At 45.0% G+C, this 20773-nt stretch overlaps 2 protein-coding genes across 2 annotated transcripts in view; both read right to left on the bottom strand.

Moving 5' to 3' along the window:
• Positions 1-7336, bottom strand: part of pde5ab (phosphodiesterase 5A, cGMP-specific, b) — a 120260-nt gene extending 112924 nt beyond the window's left edge. Inside the window, exon 1 of the mRNA XM_083788605.1 lies at positions 7225-7336. Coding sequence (XP_083644731.1) covers positions 7225-7229 — 5 coding nt within the window. The 5' untranslated portion in view covers positions 7230-7336. The remainder of the gene's footprint in view (positions 1-7224) is intronic.
• A 9801-nt stretch (positions 7337-17137) lies between these two features.
• Positions 17138-19480, bottom strand: LOC310876125 (vesicle-fusing ATPase-like; the record flags this gene model as incomplete). The annotated part of the gene is made up of 1 exon (XM_083789570.1): positions 17138-19480. One exon carries the CDS (start codon positions 19478-19480, stop codon positions 17138-17140), a length of 2343 nt encoding a protein of 780 aa, XP_083645696.1.
• Between the last annotated feature and the right edge of the window lie 1293 nt (positions 19481-20773).

Here is a 20773-nt window from a genome sequence, read left to right as displayed (position 1 = left end):
ATAGTCATCTGAAATGTTTTAGTAAAGGGTGGAACTGGTAACGGAGTAACATTTCATTGTTGACCTATTTCTACTATAGCCTACTGTGGAGCTGCAGCTTTCGTCCAACTTGGACCCCTATGTCACATGCATGGAACTATTGTTTGTATCCAGTATATCACATACACGAGCAGCACCACAAAACCAAGAAATCTATGCAATGCAAATGCAAAATGTACGTTGCAATTTGCACTTCTGAACAAATTGTACAGAGCAACTTTCACTTAGAGAAATACAGTAGCCATGCATATAATCTCTGCTGGGTGGAAACATGACCAAAACTGTTCACAGCAGCAAGCAGATGTACAAGCTCAAAGTGCATCGCTTCACGGCATTTTCGAGCTTGTGGATGTGCTACTTTTTATGCTTTTGTGTGATGCTGTAGTGTATGATCGAGTAGGGCGTTAATTTACAAAAAGAAACCCACAAAAAGTTAGAATATCAAGATAGGTTTCTGCCCGACATCTATATTTTTGAATCAAGTACTGTGGGGGTTAAAGGAGAATTCCATACTAAAAGGCTTTCTTACCTTTCTTTGTAGTTGTTACGTCCCCATCAAAGAGGTCCAGGTGTTATTTTGTGCAAAAGCTCCTTATTGGCTATTTCCCCTACCATAAGCCCTACATGAATTGCATTGAATTGAATGGGATGTATGGGGTGTTGTGCTAATTCGCTTATTTCCATCGAAATAAGTAGTAAAGTGTGCCGCTTGGGTTATTATTTACATTATGAAGAGAGGATATATACAAAACAATTATAATTTTGAGCGATGGAAATAAGCGAATTAGCACAACACCCCATACATCCCATTCAATTCAATGCAATTCATTTAGGGCTTATGGTAGGGGAAATAGCCAATAAGGAGCTTTTGCACAAAATAACACCTGGACCTCTTTGATGGGGACGTAACAACTACAAAGAAAGGTAAGAAAGCCTTTTAGTATGGAATTCTCCTTTAAGTAGGGCAGTAGGTTATACATCTAGGCTATACATCCACCACTGGACCATGGCCATATTAAGCTACCAAATTATTAATCTTCCTCCAACAGGGGCTTCTTTCCTTTCTGTTTATTCTACTCACTCCAGGATTTATTGAATCAATTTCCCTCCTTGCATAAACGTCCAGGCGCCAGTCGACAAGTCACCTCGCCGAGCGGAAACGTGTCCTAGATTTAGCGCATTTAGCCCTGGCGCTAGCCAGACCGTCGCGCTGTTGCCATCATAGCTCACGCTAGGTTACCACAGCGGAGAGAGATAGACGAGGGGCCTGTTCAGTGTAAGTCAAGTTTTAGGTACAAGTGGTCCCGTCAGGGGGCTTTTCCGGAGCGCTTGTCAAAACCTTTTTCGAGAGCTAAAAGGTGTGAAGGTGCGAACCAGAGGAGGTGAGCAGTGTCGCCAGATTTCGGGAGAGATATAAGCCAGTGTTGATTTTGTCGACCAAAACTGTGGCGAAAATACCTTTTTCACTGACGAAATCTAAACAAAACCTAAATAAGCGCTATGATGGCTAAACTGAGACGGAATATGTTGACAATTTCGTCAGCAAATAAAAACTAGACTAAAATGTTAGGGAGGGACTAGTGGAGAAAGAGATCCAGCACAACTAAAAGACAAGACTGAATAGCCGATCTAGAAGCTCACAAATCAGTTTGCCTGCGGACCACTTTTTGAGGCTAATTCATCAGAAAACCCCAGACCACAGAAAATCTACTGAATGTTCAAAGTTCAGGTTTTCTGGGTGCAATTGAGGTCAGATTTTTTGTCACCAGAGCTTTAACAAACAACAAGCTTCCATTCAGCAGGTATCTAGATCAGGGTTTCTCAAAGGGGTGCCGTGACACCAGTCCAGCGGTGCCTTAGAATACTTTGATAATATTTGGAATTCATCAACATCACTTCAGTTTAACCACTCAAACCCTCTAGACTTCATGTAAAATAGAGTTGCACTGCATGTTCTTTTTCCATCTACACCAACTTTCTTCACCAAAAATAGCAGATCGACAAGCTTGTATAGATTGGCTGTTTCTGATGAACGTCCCCTTCCCAAGAATATAGGGATGCTGGGGTTCAAGGTCTCAGCATAGCCCACACGTCCCTTTTGGGACGCGCAACACAATGGGAACTTGGCTTCTCACTGTCATCCCCAAGAGGGAATAAATGACTTATGTAACCCAAACCACACCAAAAGTCACTTTTATAACCAGAGGGAAGAGAGAGAGAGAGAGAGAGAGAGAGACTGAGAGAGATGGATGGTTTGAAAGTGTAAACAGAGATATTTTGGAAGAAAAAGAGAGACAGAGAAAGAGAGAGAGGGTAGCACAACAGTTGGAAAAGAAAAGTTAGCATGAGACTCCAGTCTCCCATCTGTTGCAAAGATCAAATATTACTATGCGTCAGTGATATAATTACATTCTCATGCAGCTGTCGTTCCCAGGATGATGGAAAGCACATGGCTCTTTGCTTACATGTTCCCATTATAAAGTAATAACTTCCAAAGCAGCGAGCTGGGCTCACTCGTCTAGTCCAAATGAAGCCACGGAGCGAAGGCCATTAATCAAAGTGCTAAACCCAGAGGCTGTGTGTGTGTGTGTGTGTGTGTGTGTGTGTGTGGTGTGTGTGTGTTGTGTGTGCGTGTTGTGTGTGTGCGTGCATGTGTATGAGGTGGGAGGGGTGTAGTTGGTCCTCCCGCCAGCAGAGAACGAGCTAAGATCCTCTTCAAAACACACAGGCCTACATCTCTCTCGCCTCCCTAGTATGTGTGTATCTAATCCATGTGTTTCTCAAACTTTTTCATGTCAAGAACCCCCAAAATTGATGTGTATTTGGTCCCCCATCTGGAAATTATTTGTGCCAGGGACCCCCCCCCCCCTATTTTTTTTTAAACAATGCAAAATTGGCCAGACATTTAAAATAGTGGGGGAGGAGGGGGGTCACCTTTGAGGGGAGGGGGGGGGAGTGGGGTCACATTTGAGAACCACTGGTCTAATCAATGTTGGTGTTTGACAAATGGGAATCAGGGTTATAACATGATCCCCCCCCCCCCCCCCACACACACACACACACACACACACACATCCCCTCCGTGACATCTTTGCATAGCGACACTCACGGAGGAGTTACAATGATTCGAAACACGGACCACTTGAGACCAACACGACTCCCTCCGGTGTCAGAGATAACTCTCATCTGTCTTTTGGAATTGTTCGTAAAACAATTGACGCTGTGCAGCGCCTTTTCGCTGTGTTCGTCGGCAGTGCTGCGAGACGCATGCGAGACGCAGAGTTTGACCTTGTAAACCCGATGCGAGTTTGAGTGTGAAAATACGATGCTTTAATGTAGTCACTCGATCAATCATCAGTGAATTAAGATGATAATCTACTCTACCGTTTGATGCAACCAGTCAGCATGCCCACACTGTAATGCCGACCGGGGGTCAATGCACATTCCACAGAGCGCCGATCTACAAAGCTCCCAACGCGGTGCGGCAGGAGATTGTGGATCGGCCATTTCCGCTGCACGACACGGGCGTTTAACCAAGTGTATAAATCAAGCTTAAACCCAGCAAACACTCACTGCGCCACTCACTCACTCCTTCCACAAACACACATGATTGAAGTCAATTCCCCTCTGTGCCAAACGGGGACGGAAGATAAACACCGCCGATCCCCGTGGGGACCGCAAAGATACAAAGCAACAAAGAGGCTCTCCCCTGGGACATCTCCGCAATTAAGGAGACCAGATTTGCGTGTTTCTTTAAAAAAAAAGATTATGCAAGAATTAGGACCAGGCAAGAATAGAAAGCAGACGCACATGCAGGGCCTTATATAGTCAGAAACAGACTCATCCTACCAGGTAGCCCTCAGACTGTGATGTCAGAATTGAAGAGCTGCTTAAGGGAGATAAGGGGGAAAAATGTCAAGAATCCTTGCCCTGAAGTTCTTTTTCCTTGGAGGGGGGGAGGGCGAGAGAAAAACAAGCATGATGCAGGCCAAGGCCAATAAAAGTGTCAGATTGAACTTGGCTGTACAGCAAAAGAAGTTGTAAGGAAGAGTACTTTTGTGTTGTGAAATTCACAGTGAAATAAAACAGAAGGTGAGAAAGAAACAACGCCACAGACAACAGAGAAAGAACAGGAAACTGATGAATCAAAGCCAAGAAGCAAAAACCACAACAGACATTTTCACAACCGAAACTTGACTGACCGGCATGGGGAAGAAAACCAGCGTCTCCATTCCTCCAGCAAAAAGAATGATCAAAGTTCCAAAGCTCGGCTCTGCGAAAGGTCAAAAGGTGACGTTTTTTTGGCGCGCTGCCTTCTCGGGGCTCAGACCGGATTAAAGAAAAAGTAAAAAAAAAAAACCCTCGATCCTGTCTCTAGTGCAGCTCTTCACGAGAGTCCCACGGCCCCGCGGGATAGACGCTGACTTTTTAACAGTGAGACACGTTGTTTATTTACGTTCCAGTCTCCATGGGACTCTGTGTGTGTCGAGGCGAGAATAAGCAGCCCGCTGGCTTTTGGTAGGAGGTGATGGGGGGGGGGGGGGGGGGGGGCTGCGGTGGAAGGGGGGTATGGGTGTTGTCAAAGAGAGTGTCTAGGCGTGCGCACGCACACACGCACACACACTGCTGCAGATTTAACTTTTGCATGCATTTCAGTGTTTTGTAAATGAATGCTTTTGTTTTGTTTATTTCAGACATTTTACCACTTAAACCCTCATTACCTAGTAAACTTCACCTTTTGGCTCCGGATGGATGGATGTATTTTGTCATTGAACACATGCAGGTGTACAACGAAATTATCTCGACTGCATCACTCCAATGCAAAAAAAAGAGCGCTAGAAATGCATATGTTAGTAGCAGCAACATGGGTAATCATTGAAGAATAATTAGCCTATGGTTGCTATTGGCAGCCATTTCAAATGGCCAAAATGACTCACATCAGAATAGATTAACCATGTATTGCCACAAATGGAATTAACTAAGGCTTACAGAAGATGTTCCCTGAATTTTGTCTAAGCAGCATGCTAAGCAAAATCAGGGAACGTTAAGCAAAACCCCCATGGGTATACAAGCACTGGCACATATCAAGAGTGTTGATGAGATTAACTTGAGTCATGCAAACTTGAAACATACAACTTTCATGCAATTTAACATTAAAGCCATGAATCAGATTAGACCTTACTAGAACTCTGTGTACCATACGGTCTCGCTCTAGAGCCACGCCACGCTATCCAGGTGGCCAGTTGGTGGGCACTCTGTACTGTACTGTACTGTACTGTACTGTACTGTACTGTACTGTACTGTACTGTACTGTACTGTACTGTACTGTACTGTACTGTACTGTACTGTACTGTACTGTACTGTACTGTACTGTACTGTACTGTACCAGACTGTTAAGCCCCTCTTTTTATTTTTTCTTCTTAAGATTGCTAAATACAATGCACAAGTAGGCTATACTTAGTAGTGATACAATTTATTTGCATTGCAAAACGATTCGATACCGATTATTTCAAATACAAATACAAAGTAAAACGATACGATATGCTATGTTGCTGTTTAGATATTGATATACAATATTTAGATGCAGTTATTATATCGTTACACCCCTAAAATGACCACTTAAAATGTGAATGAGGAATATGAGAAAATAGCTAGGCTGATTATTACTATCAGCTGACTGACAGCTGATTACAGCTGTACAGCTTCCTATACAAACCCATTATAACTTAAAACTCTATTTTAACCATGATAGATTAATCAAAAACACTTTTTTATGTTGACTGATATTGTCCTGATATTGTGAGGGGCGTGGTTTTTCATTTACTGTTTTCATTTATTTTGAATAATTATTTTGGAAAAGAACCTCCTCCAGCCCCGCTCACAAAATCAAAAATAACTATTCAAAATAATTAAAAATACAAACCACGGCCCTCCTTAGAAGGACATTATCAGTCAACAGATAATAGGTGCTGATATAGAGTAGACAAATAGACACACACAGTCAAATGTTGAAGTGGCTTGCACCACTCAAAAACACGAGAACAAAATGACCACAGTACTAGTCTATGCTGTATCTGCAGGGTAAATGGTAAATGGTGCATTTATATAGCGCCTTTATCCAAGGCGCTTTACATAGATTGTGCATTTAATACATTCACCCATTCATACACCGATTGCGGCAGAAGCCATGCAAGGTACCAACCAGCACATCGGGAGCAATTTGGGGTTCAGTGTCTTGCCCAAGGACACTTCGACATGTAGACAGGAGGAGCCGGGATTCGAACCGCCGACCCATGGATCATTGGACGACCTGCTCTACCTCCTGAGCCACAGTCATATAGCTAAAGTGCTACTAGGACTGAGGTAGTGTCTGAAGAAGTGAGTCAGTCTTCAGATTACTGAAGACCTATTTTATACTCCAGTTATTTGGAATTCACAATAATATACAGAAGCTCAAAAAAACATGAAATAACAGATGTTTTCTTGGGGGGCAGACACCTGATTCTGCATGGGACATAAATCAGGGGGACATAAAGAACCCTCCGCCTGGAGACAGCTAGGCCCTGTCCAGTGTTGATTTTGACAGCAATTTAGTTTTTTGAATAAAATTTAGTTTTTGTCACATTTTACATTTTTTTTTGAATAAAATTTAGTTTTTGTCACATTTTACATTTTAGTTTAGTTATAAAGTTATAGTCCACTAAATATCATTTTAGTCGACTAAATCTACAGTTTCGGTAGAGATTTTTACTTTTATTTTGGCAAGCCTTGTCTTGTGAGGACAAGGAAAATGATGTCTACTTCTCAAATTATACTATACCTATGTGGAGAGTGTATATAATTACACACACGCACACTCCAGGTTCATTGCAACAGGTGAATCTACTCACGCAGGTCAAGGCAAGGGTTTAAATCAACATGCACACATGCACGCACTTTGCTTCATGTCCTTCATTCATGCACACACACACGCACGCCGACACTCACTGACTGCCTTAACACCAGACAGAGAGACAGCAACCTTTCTCTACACTTGCATACTCGCGTGCACGCATGCACGCACGCATGCACGCACACACACACACACAGGTGATGAGAACGTTAAACTATGGGAAACAAACTGTGACTTGTGTGTCAGAATATCTAATGCTGGTATAGAAGCCAGACTGCAGTGGCTGTACTCACCCCATGATGCTGGTATGTCCTCTGCCTGCTTTCTACCACCCTCTGCTGCTCCCACTCCCACACACACACACACACACACACCCACACACGTGCGCACGCACACACACACACACACAGGGGAGGCAAGGGATTTCCCTCTTACCTCTCTCTCCCTGTTCGGCTGCATTCAATCACCCCCCCTCCCTTGTCCGTCCGTCTGTCTGTCTGTCAAGCCAAGTTTTGTCTGTATCCTCTTTTGGGTCTGACCGCCGATGAGAGGAGAGATGAGGAGCAGAGGGAGCAAAGTCAAAGATGGGGGAGGAGAGGAGACAAGAAGACACGAAGGGAGTACGAGCCCCTCTCTCTATCTCTCTCTCCCTCCCTCCCTCCCTCCCTCCCTCCCTCCCTCCCTCCTTCTCTCTCTCTCTATCCCCCCCCTCTCTCTCTCTCTCTCTCTCTCTCTCTGCCAGGACGGGCTCAACACCTCGCCGGCCCCCCTGAACATGCAGACAACCACCCACACACCGACCCACCCACAGTGGTGGAAAAAAAGTATACTCACATTATTTCTACATAAGTAAAAGTATCAATACTGTAATGTAGAAATACTCTGTCACAAAGTGAAGGTCTGTGATTCAATATTTGCATTACTTGAGTAAGTACATTTTCAAATGCATGAAGTGTATAAAAATAGCAGATCTACAAGCTCACAATGCGTCACATCGCAATTCCTTCCTGAAGACAACAACCTATATCCTCCATACAAAACATGGCTAATATTTGAGGTGATACTCCTTGCCAACCTTAGGTTGCCGTTATCGTACGTGGATGTATATAGTCTCTGAAGTGGTTGTCAAACAATCTTTGAACAAAGTTAATGTTCAGTTGTTGCAGCAGTTGTGACTTTAGGGCTGCAGACAAACATCCATACCGGGTGGTACTACAGTACTGAAGAACACTCATAATAACAGAAGCGTAAAACAAAAGAAGGATCTTAGAAGGCGAAGGAAGTACATTATTTGCTTTGTTTTCGTATACACACTGATTCAAACTGATCTTTCCATGACAAAAGATGGTCTCCTAGATATGTATATGAACATACCTGGTCGATCTGTTCACTATGAATTGAGTGATGTCATCACTCCATTCAAACAACCCTACAGTATTTACTCTGTGTTGGTGCAGTCACTGGATCACTGGAACTAGATTCTAGAGAGATCAAAACTACTTTAGAATGTATTGGTCTGTTATGTCAGTGTCGGTGCGACATTCAGACAGACAGATAGAATGTATCGGTCTGGTATGTCAGTGTCGGTGCGACATTCAGACAGACAGATAGAATGTATCGGTCTGGTATGTCAGTGTCGGTGCGACATTCAGACAGACAGATAGAATGTATCGGTCTGGTATGTCAGTGTCGGTGCGACATTCAGACAGACAGATAGAATGTATCGGTCTGGTATGTCAGTGTCGGTGCGACATTCAGACAGACAGATAGAATGTATTGGTCTGGTATGTCAGTGTCGGTGCGACATTCAGACAGACAGATAGAATGTATCGGTCTGGTATGTCAGTGTCGGTGCGACATTCAGACAGACAGATAGAATGTATCGGTCTGGTATGTCAGTGTCGGTGCGACATTCAGGTGTATAAAGGCTGAAAGGTGCAGCCTGAGCTTTACACAACCCTGGGGAGTGGGTTCTGTTCACTCTCCCCCTCTGTACTCTGTCGGTAAGAAAATAAGCACAGCAGTGAATTAAGTATGGAGTCAGTTCCAAGTAAGTAGCCCATACCATCTTTGACGCTAGTATGTCAGACTGCATTGTATTGAAAGCGGAAGAGAAGTCTAACCACAGCACCCTGGCATGATTCTTATTAGACGTGTTTCGTAATTAAGTGGACCAGTGTGACAACAACTACATCCTGACTGCAAACAGACAGGAATCAAATTTGTCTTTGGTTACCGGTATACTAACAAGATGTTGTAACAGTACATTCTCTCAAGGTATTTCATAATCACTGAAGTGAGAGCTATATATGGGTCTATAATCCTAATATGTTCTTTTGGATTTTGGGTCATGGTTTTATGTTTTCGTGATGAATGATGAACATGATCATGTTCACTCGACTGGTATGGTTTACAAGTAAGACGCGCAAACGCGGGAAGCGAACGCAGCTCGTAAATTAACAATTTTAATCGTAATAACAACAATTAGAATAAATTACTTACATTTTTTTTCTTTTTAGTTAGTCATTTTTTTAAGTTTTCTACTGTGTGTGTGTGTGTGTGTGTGGTTGTGTGTGTGTGTGTGTGTGTGTGTGTGTGTGTGTGCTACAGCTGCGCCCTCTGGTGGCGGGCGGGTGGTGTCACAGCGGGACAGACAGACAGACACACACACACACACACACACACACAGACAGACACGATCTGCAGGGTCTCATAGTTAGTGCTCAGTGCGTTCGCAACCAGGCTAATCTTACCATGCACTTTTTATAAGATTTCCTTATGGTAGTCAATCTATTATCATTAACTGTGCATAGTCTGCATACTTTTTTTCATTTTTTTTTTTCATTTTACAGTGTGCACTTGCCAATAAAGACCCTTTGAATTTGACTTGAGTGGATTCTCAACCCTTTTCTGTTTTTGTCAGGTGAAACCTCATGAAATGTAGACGACATCGTCACCACCTAGTCATACTGACGGCCTAGCCTGATTGGCTTCCACACACGCTGCCTAAGCCAATGGGAGTGTAGTATGATTGCCTGCCTCCTAAGCTATGCCACACGCACCGCGGAAGGGATAATTTCCGCACCGCAGTGAGCAAGCTGCCCGACCACAGTGGCAGCCTCGAAGCGACAACAGCTGCTAATGTTATGAGCTGAACAGCAGGATAAAGCCACAACAAAACACAGTCATTGAACCACGCACAGAACGTCGGAAAAGAAACGCAAACAACGGCCGCGAGGTTGCGCCAGAGAAACATACACATTACTAAAATCATAATAATGGGGGGGGGGGGGGGGGGACAAAGACACAAAGGGGGACAACGGAGACAGCAGGCGGACTCTGCCAACACCGCCTGCACTACAACGGCCGCGAGGTTGTGACAGAGACACATAATTCCCTGAAGAAGACCTCCTAGGTCGAAACGTTGGATTCTTAATACATATTATACAGAATCGTGGCTACGAGTGTGCGGCCTTTTTCTTATTTTTACTTGGTTACTGCCTTAGGCCAGCACCTCAGCAACACTAGTGTGCTCCCTCTCCTGTGTTTTTTTTTCTCCAGAGAATCATACACGTAACTAAATAACAATAATAAATACACAAAGGGGGACAACGGAGACAGCGCCTGTTGCACCTGACACATTATTACTATGTAATCATTCCTTGTTTATCAGGTCACAGACCCCCCTCCCCCCCATTTGGTACCATATTTCATCTCCTGGACCGCCAATCTACACTGTAAATTCCATAGTGTCATTTTAACTCTGTGAGAAAATGGAAACAAACAGACTCTGGGACGGGTCCAGGGTTAATCCTCATCTCTAGGTGGGAATCAACTCGGCCTTAGCCAGGCGTACAGCCCCGGCCGATAGATCGGTATGGCCAATATCGTTTTTTTAGAACGTACTTACTCGTTTATTTACTGACTTACTAGATATCATTGGCGTGTTTTAACCACTTTCATCCTGGTGTCCCTGTAGAGTACAGAAGTCCGGACGTCACTCGCTCATCTCCCCTGGGTCACGGAAGTCATTTCTCTATGGAAAAAATAACATTGGGCCATCTTAGAATCGTCTCATGTGAGAATTGTGGTACAACAATAATCAAACTAGAAATGCACTCGGTCGAGCTGCCAACTTGCGCTTTGCACACAAGTTGGCCATGAATGGCCTACTTGTGCATCAGATGCAATCAGGTGGGGTTTGGTTGGGAATCCTTTGAAATACATTATTTTTTGTCTTTGTAGGAAACATAAAAAGGGGATATTTACTCACGACCCATAAACCCATAAAACCCACTCCCACGGTCCACCCCATTGTTTGGGGAAACAGTGATCTAAAGAAACAGCCCACCTGTTCCCGAACCCTTTCAGGACCCGGGCTCATCTGAAAACATGGTATTTGATGATACATGAATTACTTGTTTGAACCAATGATTCTGTGAGCACACACGGTTCCTTTATCATTTAGATATGAAGACCCAACGCAATGTTTTGAAAGTGTCCATGTACCTTGGTGTGTGTTTGTGTGGGTGTGTGTGTGTGTGTGTGTGTGTGTGTGTGTGTGTGCGTGCGTGCGTGCGTGCGTGCCACCTACTGCGACGGGAGGAAGTGCCATGCATTTCGCTTTGTTCTCAGCCGGATGAAAGCGCCTCCTCTTGTCGGTGGAACCAGCTGCAACCGGTCCAGGCCCGTTTCAAAACGCCAGCCCGCAGTTCAAAAGGTCCCGTGTCCCCCCCCCCCCCCCCCCCCCCCCCCCCCCCTTTACCGCTCCTACAATTCACCCCGATGTGAAACAACCAGCGCTGGCCTCTCCTCCATCCTTTATGCTCCCACCAGCCACTTCAGGGAGAGCCGCTTTATGCCTCGGCGGGGTTCAAAGAGCACAGTTCTTTTGACAGGTTCCCCCGAATCCTCCAGGAGGACTTGTTGTTGCTCCCAGGAGCTGAAGGTGTGACCCGGGTTGTCCCTATAGGAGCAGAGCATCAATGGATGATCATTAGCAGTGGTGGAGAAAGTTCATTTTTTTTACTCAACCCATTTAGACCTTAGGCTTTATTTTTTATTTTTTAAATGGCTTCTAAATCATGACAGTTTTATGTTTCTACTTTCTATGTCAGTGGTGCTCAACCTTTTTCATGTCAAGGATGCCCAGAATGATATGTATTTGTCCGCGGGACCACCCAGAAGCAAAGATATGAGTTAAAAGACGTTCACTGTGAAAGAATATATATTCAAAGATCTGCACACGTATTCATGATTATTCTGAGCTTGTAGATCTGCTATTTTTCAAAAGCTAAAGTATAACATAATCCTTAAAGCACCAAATGGTGCAATATAGAAGTACTGTTACAATTAAAAGTCCAGAATTCTTAATGTATTGGTATTGGTGGACTCAAAATGCATTGGTATCAAAATGTACCACTAAAAGTATTACGCAGAATGACACATTTTCAAATATTTTGAAAATAGCAGATCTACAATATACATTGTGAATTTGTGAGCTTGTAGATAAGCTATTTTCAATTGGCCGAAATGTATAGGGCTGAAGTGGTTGATGTAGGCTATGTTTTGGAATAATAATAAAAATCTAGAAAATAACTAGTAGCTAAAGTGCAATAATTGCCTGAGATGTAGTGGAGTAGAAATTATTGACAGTTGGAAATACAGTAGGCTACTACAGTTTCCACCACTGATCCGTTTATCTCTCTCTCTCTCTCTCTCTCTCTCTCTCTCTGGAAATCTCTAAAAAATTAATGGGGTCTGGAACGATGGAACCAGAAAATGGCCTCCGCTGCTATGCCCTATAGTAGAGTAAATGAATTAATATCACTTAGTACATGATGTGTACCAGCTCAGTGGCCTTGTGGTTAGAGTGTCCGCCCTGAGACTGGGAGGTCGGGGTTCGATCCCCGGCCGGGTCATACCAAAGACTATGGGACCAAAATGGGACCAAATGGGACCCAGTGCCTCCCTGCTTGACACTCCGCATCAAGGGTTGGATTGCAACATACCTGCGTCATGTCCAGGCCAGGTACATCTTGTACATGTACATCAAGCTGCCTCACGCTACAGAAACAGGAGATAGGCTCCTGCCCTATGGGCCTCATGGCTCGGCAAGGCTACTTACTTACTTACATGATGTGCAGTTTTTGGAGATGGTCTTCCCACGCTTCCATTGAGACGTTTAAACCTGTTGGATAAATTACACCAACATGGTCGACAATATCAATACATTTAGTTGATGCAGACGACACACATGGGTAACAAGTTGCCTCCATTCCATTATTGTTCAGAGATCAAAACATCATATAGCAGTCAATTGCTTCTCGTTGGGCGAGGAGAATATGACATAACGCTCACGGATTGTAGAGTTTAAAATTTGAAATCCCCCCAAACATAGACAATTCAGTAAAGCCACACTAGATGTATCTCTTTAATTCTCTTAAGAGACATCTGTATCCCACGCCCCCCCCCCCCCCCTGCAGGGTAAAGTCTGGCCCAGCCACGACAAACAACACAGTTTACACACACGCACACGCGCACACGCACGCACACACACACACACACACACACACACACACACACACACACACACACACACACACACACACATACGACAGTGCAGTTCAAATAGGATCCTTTTGGGAGGTCTCTACTCTATGCAAATGCAATTACCCGCCCATTAAAGTACTGTCTATGTGACACAAATGCTCGGAAAATACTCTTTTGAGTTCTGAGACAATGGTTGTTAAGCTTACGGACGCCAAGAGAGGCTGCTGCCGCCGACTTTAAGTATGTGTCACCCGAGGATTTACTATTCCTATCGGGTTGCAACTCGAGCGGGGCCTAGTCAGCTCAACGAACCTCGTACGCTCCACAGGCAACTCACACGCTTTAGGCGGTGTCTCTCGTGGCAGAAGTTACTTACTTACTTACTTACGCCTATTACCCCTTCTGGGGTTTAGGCCGTCGACAGGAGTTCTCCAAGCATCTGGATCCTGAGCCAACACTTCCAGCTGTCCCCAAGTGTGGCCCATAGTTTTTGCATCTGCCTCCAAGTCTCTGCGCCAGGTGTCCCGTGGTCTTCTCCCTTGGGGGTTCCACTTGAGGGACTGCCTTGTGGTGTTTGAGGCTGGTTTACGGAGAGTCGTGGCAGAAGTGGGGAAGAACAAAACTCAGGTCAGGTCAAAAGAAAATCCACAGCAAACACCTCTCCCCCTGACAGAAGGTTCTGCACCCATTACTCATTAATTTGAGAGCAAACAGAGGGATGCTTACTTGTTTAGTAATGTCATTAAAATGTATTTCCATTATTGTCATATCTTAAACATCCGTTAGTTTGAGACAGCCAAAAGTAGGCTATAGCAGTTTTAATCAATCAAGACTATCAAGTGCAATGTCAATTTCACACTTTGGATCATTACAGTACATGAAAAATAATTGCTGGCTATAATAAGCTTTTCAACCGCTTTCTCAAGCAGTGGAATTGTGACCACAGCTTGTAGGCGTATGGCATGCAGCACGTCCACTCACACTATTTCCAGATGGGAGACCGCGGACAAACACATTAATTTTAGGCAGACCTTGACATGAATTGTGTCCGGGTAGAGCTCTCGCCTTTGAACCACAAGTTCATGGGTTCGATCCCAGGCACCACCAAATCAGCGTATGAGTAGCAGGGCTTGGGTGCGCCAAGTCGTGCGGGAACAGGGAAGAACTGGGAGCTGATGGTACAGTAGGTGTGGTGCTCCACCTCCCAGGGGTTGTTTAGCGCATTGTTATGGGGACAGACTCCCGCATGTTACCGCGGAGTCCTGACCTACTTTTTCTTGACATGACAATGTTTGAGAACCACTGATTTAAACATTATAGGCAGTGGTGGAAAAATACTCAATTGTTTTACTTAAGTACAAGTATATCAATACTGCAATGTAGAACCACTCCGTTACAGGTAAAAGTCCGGAATTAAAAATATACTTAAGTAACAGTACAAAAGTCTTGGTATCAAAATATATACTTAAAGTACCAAAAGTAGAAAGTAGGCCTACTCTCAGACTACCCATTTCAAGTTTTCAAATGTATATATTTTACACATAGCAGATCATATCATTAATTCAGATCTACAAGCTCACAATTTGTCACATCGCGGCACATTGTAGTTCGGCTATTTTATGGTCGAAATGTATATAGGGCTGAAGTCTATAATGTATGTTTTGTAAAAATAATCAAAGTAACAACTATAGTTTTCAAATAAATGCAGTGGAGTAAATTGTAAAATATTTGCCTCTGAGATGTATGAAGTGGAGACTGTGGAGTACGTTGGAAATACTCAAGTACAAATACCTCAAAAGTGTACTTAAGTAAATGTACTTTCCACCACTGATATTAGGAAGCAATACCAAAATAAGCAACTACATTTTAGAAACAAGCCCCAAAAAACAACCTGCAACTACCAATATTTACAAGCAGCTTTACAGAAAAACAAGCCCAAAGGGCTATAACGGCTAATCCTTTTATATGTCCTATATTTGTTGTTCTAACTTTAATCCTCACTACTTTAAAGGCAGCAATTCACCATCTCTAACAAAAAACGTTAGCATTACACACATTGCCTTGGCCTTTCCACACCCACACACCAGCTCAGTGGCGTTGTGGTTAGAGTGTCCGCCCTGAGACTGGGAGGTCGGGGTTCAATCCCTGGCGGGGTCATACCAAAGACTGTAAAAATGGGACCCAGTGCCTCCCTGCTTGACACTCAGCATCAAGGGTTGGATTGGGGGTAAGACCCTGCGACATACTAGCGTCATGTCCAGGGGGTGTACTTGAACATCAAGCTGCCTCACGCTACAGAAACAGGATAGGCTCCTGCCCTATGGGCCTCATGGCTCTGCAAGGCTACTTCTTCCACACCCACACTTTCTGATATGAATGATAAAGCACACTCAGTTACTTTACCCTAGTATATGGTGGTGGATCCGAGGTGATGAATTCAGATATGAAACGGCAATATGCACTTAACTTCCTTGGCCCACTGGCAGCATGCACGACAAATTAGATGTTGGTTCGCTAGATTAGACACACGGAACACTTTTCCATGTGCCGTGCCATAAAATATTCAAGAATTGACATCCGTGGCCTACTGTCAGATTGCACAAGACATTCTTTAGTACGGTAATTCTCAAATAGACCCAGTAGTTACAATTGGAATTTCTCAGACGCTTTATCCAGAGCGACTTACATTAAGTAAGGTAAACACATGGCATGCAGAGACAGTGTAGTGCCTCAGTAATGTATATAGGGTAAACAAAGAACCTATCAGTCTAAGCAGTATAATATCAAAAAATCACACCTGTGTGAAGGGAGGGGCACTCTTCTTACAACATCAATTACTACATAATGTATTACTACATTCGGGCCAATCACAATCCTCACTTTTCTATACACACATTGCTCAGCCAATCAAATCATCGCTATGGGGTACACACAAACACACAAAGCTGGGCATAGGAGGGGTTAGCGCCCCTCAAAACTAAATAATCTGTACATTGAAACTATATACAATATAGGATGCCAGGTCAACAATAAACCTGGTATTCTGTCTACATACCATGCTATCTAAATTACATTTTAACCTTTCCATAAGCAACATTGTCTAATTAATTTGCACAACTTAGATTTTATTAAAGTCTCTATTTGAGAACATTTTCCTTATACACCGCCTGTCGGTGGAAACTGGAAACGTCATCACCTTTCAAAACTGTTACTTTTCAGGATTCAAATTCAAAAACAGCATATGTAGAAGATCTACAAGCTCAAAACAGCTTGTGTGTGACGCTGCAGTATGGCATTCATTTACGAAAAAGGTTTCCTGCTCGACAACAATGATAAGCTAAAAGATAGATAGATAGATAGATAAGATCTAGATAAACAAAAAGGAGACAACTTTTAGGTAAAAAATGAACACATAAACTGAACTTTATTTAATTTAACCACATAAGCACTATTTAAAATGTTGAAGATTTCCGCTCATGATGACATGAGGGATGTCAGTTTGAAAGCGATTTTAAATCAGAACACATCAGCTGCCTTATTGCCAAAACTGATGTAAAGTAAACAAATAACGGCCGATATATCGGTCTTGTTGAGTTACATGTGGCAAAGAGAGGAAACCCAGCACTAGAGTGTGGAATATGTTTCTCTCACTCGTCAGCCACTCGCTTGCTTCTGCCACCTCGTGAGAGGCTGCATGTTCTTCACTATGCGGGTCCACCGCGGGTCCAGGTCCCCCGCCTTCTCGCAACCCAGCGATCCTTCCTCTCTCAACAAGGTCAGGAACTTGGTGACTCTACTTTCGGCGTCCATCTGCGCCGCCATGTCGATGAGCATGAGGAGCTTCTTGATGCCGATCCACAGCCCCTGGCCCTTGACGGCGGTGGCGATGGAGGCCCTCTCCTTCTCTTGGAAGCTGCCCAGCAGCTCCAGGGTTTCTATGAGCTGCTCGCCCCGAGAGATGTTGGGAATGTGGATGGTGGTGCTGAAGGCGTCCAGGACCTCCATGTCCTGCAGGACGTCCTTGCGGCTGGTGGTGCCGATGATCAGCAGCTTGCGGCCCTTCGGCGGAAGCTTCTTGAGCAGAACCAGGAGGGCCTGCAGCACGTGGTTGGAGAAGCGCGGGCCGATCGGCACGTAGTCCAGCAGGCGCTCGATGTCGTCCACCACCACGCAGCTCAGCTGAGACTTGTAAGCGTCCTCGAACGCCTTCTTGAGGGCCTGACACTTGTCGAACTCTGAGTGGCCCACCATCTTGCCCGGGGAGCAGATCTTGATGAAAGGGAACTGCGAGTCTTCGGCGATCTTGGCGGCCAGGGCCGTTTTTCCGCTGTTGGCGGGACCCTCCAGCAGCACGGAGACGAGCGGCGTTGAGGTGCTGGCCTTTGTCTGCTGAACCAGCAGCATGCCGTTCTCCAGCGCCGCAGACACCGGGAGGCCCCACTTGATGATGCCGTTCATAATGTAAGTAGCGCACTCTTCCTGGTCCGTACCGAACGCCGGTTTGAGGTCGTGTTTTAGCGAGGACATGAAGTCATTTCTGTCCACTTTCATGTTCTCCGCCGTCACCATGTCCACCTCCACCGTTGCACCCGCCTTGATGTGTCTGTTCATGGCCGTGGACTGGGCGGCCCTGACCAAGCCCTCCAGCTCGGCGCCGCTGAAGTTCTTGGTTTCCACAGCCAGCTCCTCGATGTTCACGTCTCCCGCCAGCAGGTTGTGCGTGCGCATCTTGGTCGTGTGGATGTTCAGGATCTGGATGCGGCCCTTCTCGTCTGGCAGGCCGATCTCCATCTTCACCTCCATTCGACCGGGTCTCAGCAGGGCCTCGTCTATCAGGTCGAGTCGGTTGGTCATTCCGATCACCAGGATGTTGTTGAGCTGTTCCACTCCGTCTATCTTAGACAGGAGCTGGTTTACCACGGCGTCGTGGACCCCGGTGCTGCCGGCCGTGGTGCCGCGCTGCTTGCAGATGGCGTCAATCTCGTCGAAGATTATGATATGAAGGCCACTATTGACGCCCAGTTCCTTCTGCTCGGCCTCTGCGTCTGCAAACAGTTTCCTAATGTTGGCCTCGGACTCTCCCACATACTTGTTGAGGATCTCCGGGCCGTTTACAATCTTTGGTTCGTGGGTGTGGAGCATCTTGCCTATCTGCCGTGCCATCAGGGTCTTACCGCAGCCTGGCGGGCCATACAACAGAATCCCCTTTATATGCTTACAGCCCAGGTGTTCCACTATGTCCGGAGGGAAGACTCTGGAGGCAAAGGCTCTGCGGAAGATGACAGTGAACTCCTTGTCGAGGCCTCCGATGCCCATCTGTTCAAAGTTCCACTCTGGGCTGATGAGGGACTGTTGGATCGCCGACGGACGAGGAGGTTCCCCGGGCTTCCCCGGGCTTTCCCCGGGCTTCCTACCTATACCGGGCTTTCCAACCAATTTTAGCAATGATCCCTCTGTCTTCTCCAAAAACACCTGGCTAGTGCCAAGCTTCAGAAGGCCAGGGGTGTTCACTTCCTTGAGGACGGTGGGATCCTGGACCGCCATGTCCTTTATGATTAATTCAAACTGCTTATCACTGAAGGAAAAAACTAACAGCTGGCCGACGCTGAAGGCCTGATCTTTGAAGTGCTTTGTGAAATCAGCCGAGATCTTGTCAGAATCGTAGTACTTAGTTTTGTCCACGTTCTTCTTCTGATAGAAGTCAATCTCCATCGTCATTTTGACCACACACTGCTTGGACGTATCAAACTTGTAGTTGGCCACTTCGACCACGTCGCCAATCATCAGGTTTGCCCATTTCCTCTGTGAGAAGCCGAAGGCGATGCAACCTGGTTCGATACTGGCGTGGGTCTTCACGGTGAAGACAAACTTCTGGGTCTTGTTGCGCACCGTGATGTGTTGTTCTAATGGTGGCTCCCTCTTACTCACGTAGGCACAGTTGGTCAGTGACAGCTCAGCTGCTGGTAATTTCGATATTTTCATTTTCCGCCCCGCCATCTTTGTGTTTCCGCCCCACTCACCTCACTGACTCACGTCTTGTCTCTAACCTTCAATCTGTCGCTGCGTTTGTCAATCGGTGGTCCTCAGACGAAGCCGATGCCTAAGAGCATCCTTAACACCTTATCAATGATGACCTCCTGAGTGACGTCACCACAACACACAAAAATGGTAGCCATGCATGCCCTATCAGTGCCGATTTGCACAGGCTCCCATGGCAATTCCACCAGAATCTGGCATTTGAATGACATTATACGTTATCTATATTATCTGCACCTTTCCCTTTAAATAAAAATGGATCTCATCCACTGAAACAAACAGCAACACACAACATGGAATTATAATCTCTTTCAATATTATGAAAATAGCAGATCTACATGCTCACAATGTGATGAATCATTGTAGATTGGCTATTTTCAAAAAAAGTGGTTAAACCATTTTTTATGCCATGTTAACTCACTTTGTTGGGGACCCCCTGGAACCCGCCACCCCACTTTGAGAACCACCTTCTTAAAATATGCTGCGTCTTCTTCACCATAGTCTGGACACATCTAGTAAATCTATGCTTTGAGTGATAAAACTGTCCACTGGGTTCGAGAGTGGGGAATGCACCTTTCTCTGCTTACTTTGTAGTCTATAGCCACTTGAACCCCCAGTATCCACATTATTCTTCACAGGGGAACATTAGCACAAACTAGCAGATCTACAAGCTCATAATGTGTCACAACGCATTGTGAGCTTGTAGATCTGCTATTTGTGTGTGTGTGTGTGTGTGTGTGTCTGTGTCTCTGTGTTTATGTGTGTGTGTGTGTGTGTGTGTGTGTGAAAGAATCACACCCACGTGAAGTGAGGGGCACTCTTATCATCATACATCATCTCATGAACAACGGACATTTGACCTAATTTCTCCTTTCATTGTCAATGGCAAATATTGAGACGTGTGGGGACAAAAGCTGTATATAGGACAGCCATGCAGTGTCCTCTAACCAGACAGTGGACTTGTGGTTAGAGTGTCCACTCTGAAACTGGGAGGTCGGGGGTTCGATCCCCGGCCGGGTCATACCAAAGTCTGTAAAAATGGGACCCAATGCCTCCCTGCTTGGCACTCAGAATCAAGGGTTGGACTGGGAGTTAAATTAACTAATGATTCGGCGCGACTTTGACTAACACTGGTGTGAAGTGAGGGGTGCTCTAATCACCTTACATCATCATCACATTCCATGCTCAGCCAATCAAATCATCACATTCCATGATACACACAAAGCTGGGAATAGGAGTGGCCCCTAAAAAAAA

Source organism: Protomyctophum parallelum, assembly GCF_964188405.1.
Source record: "Protomyctophum parallelum genome assembly, chromosome: 18".
In the NCBI taxonomy this organism is placed as follows: Eukaryota; Metazoa; Chordata; class Actinopteri; order Myctophiformes; family Myctophidae; genus Protomyctophum; species Protomyctophum parallelum.
The sequence above is the reverse complement of the archived record's forward strand: the minus strand, read 5'-3'. Positions and strand labels throughout refer to the sequence as shown.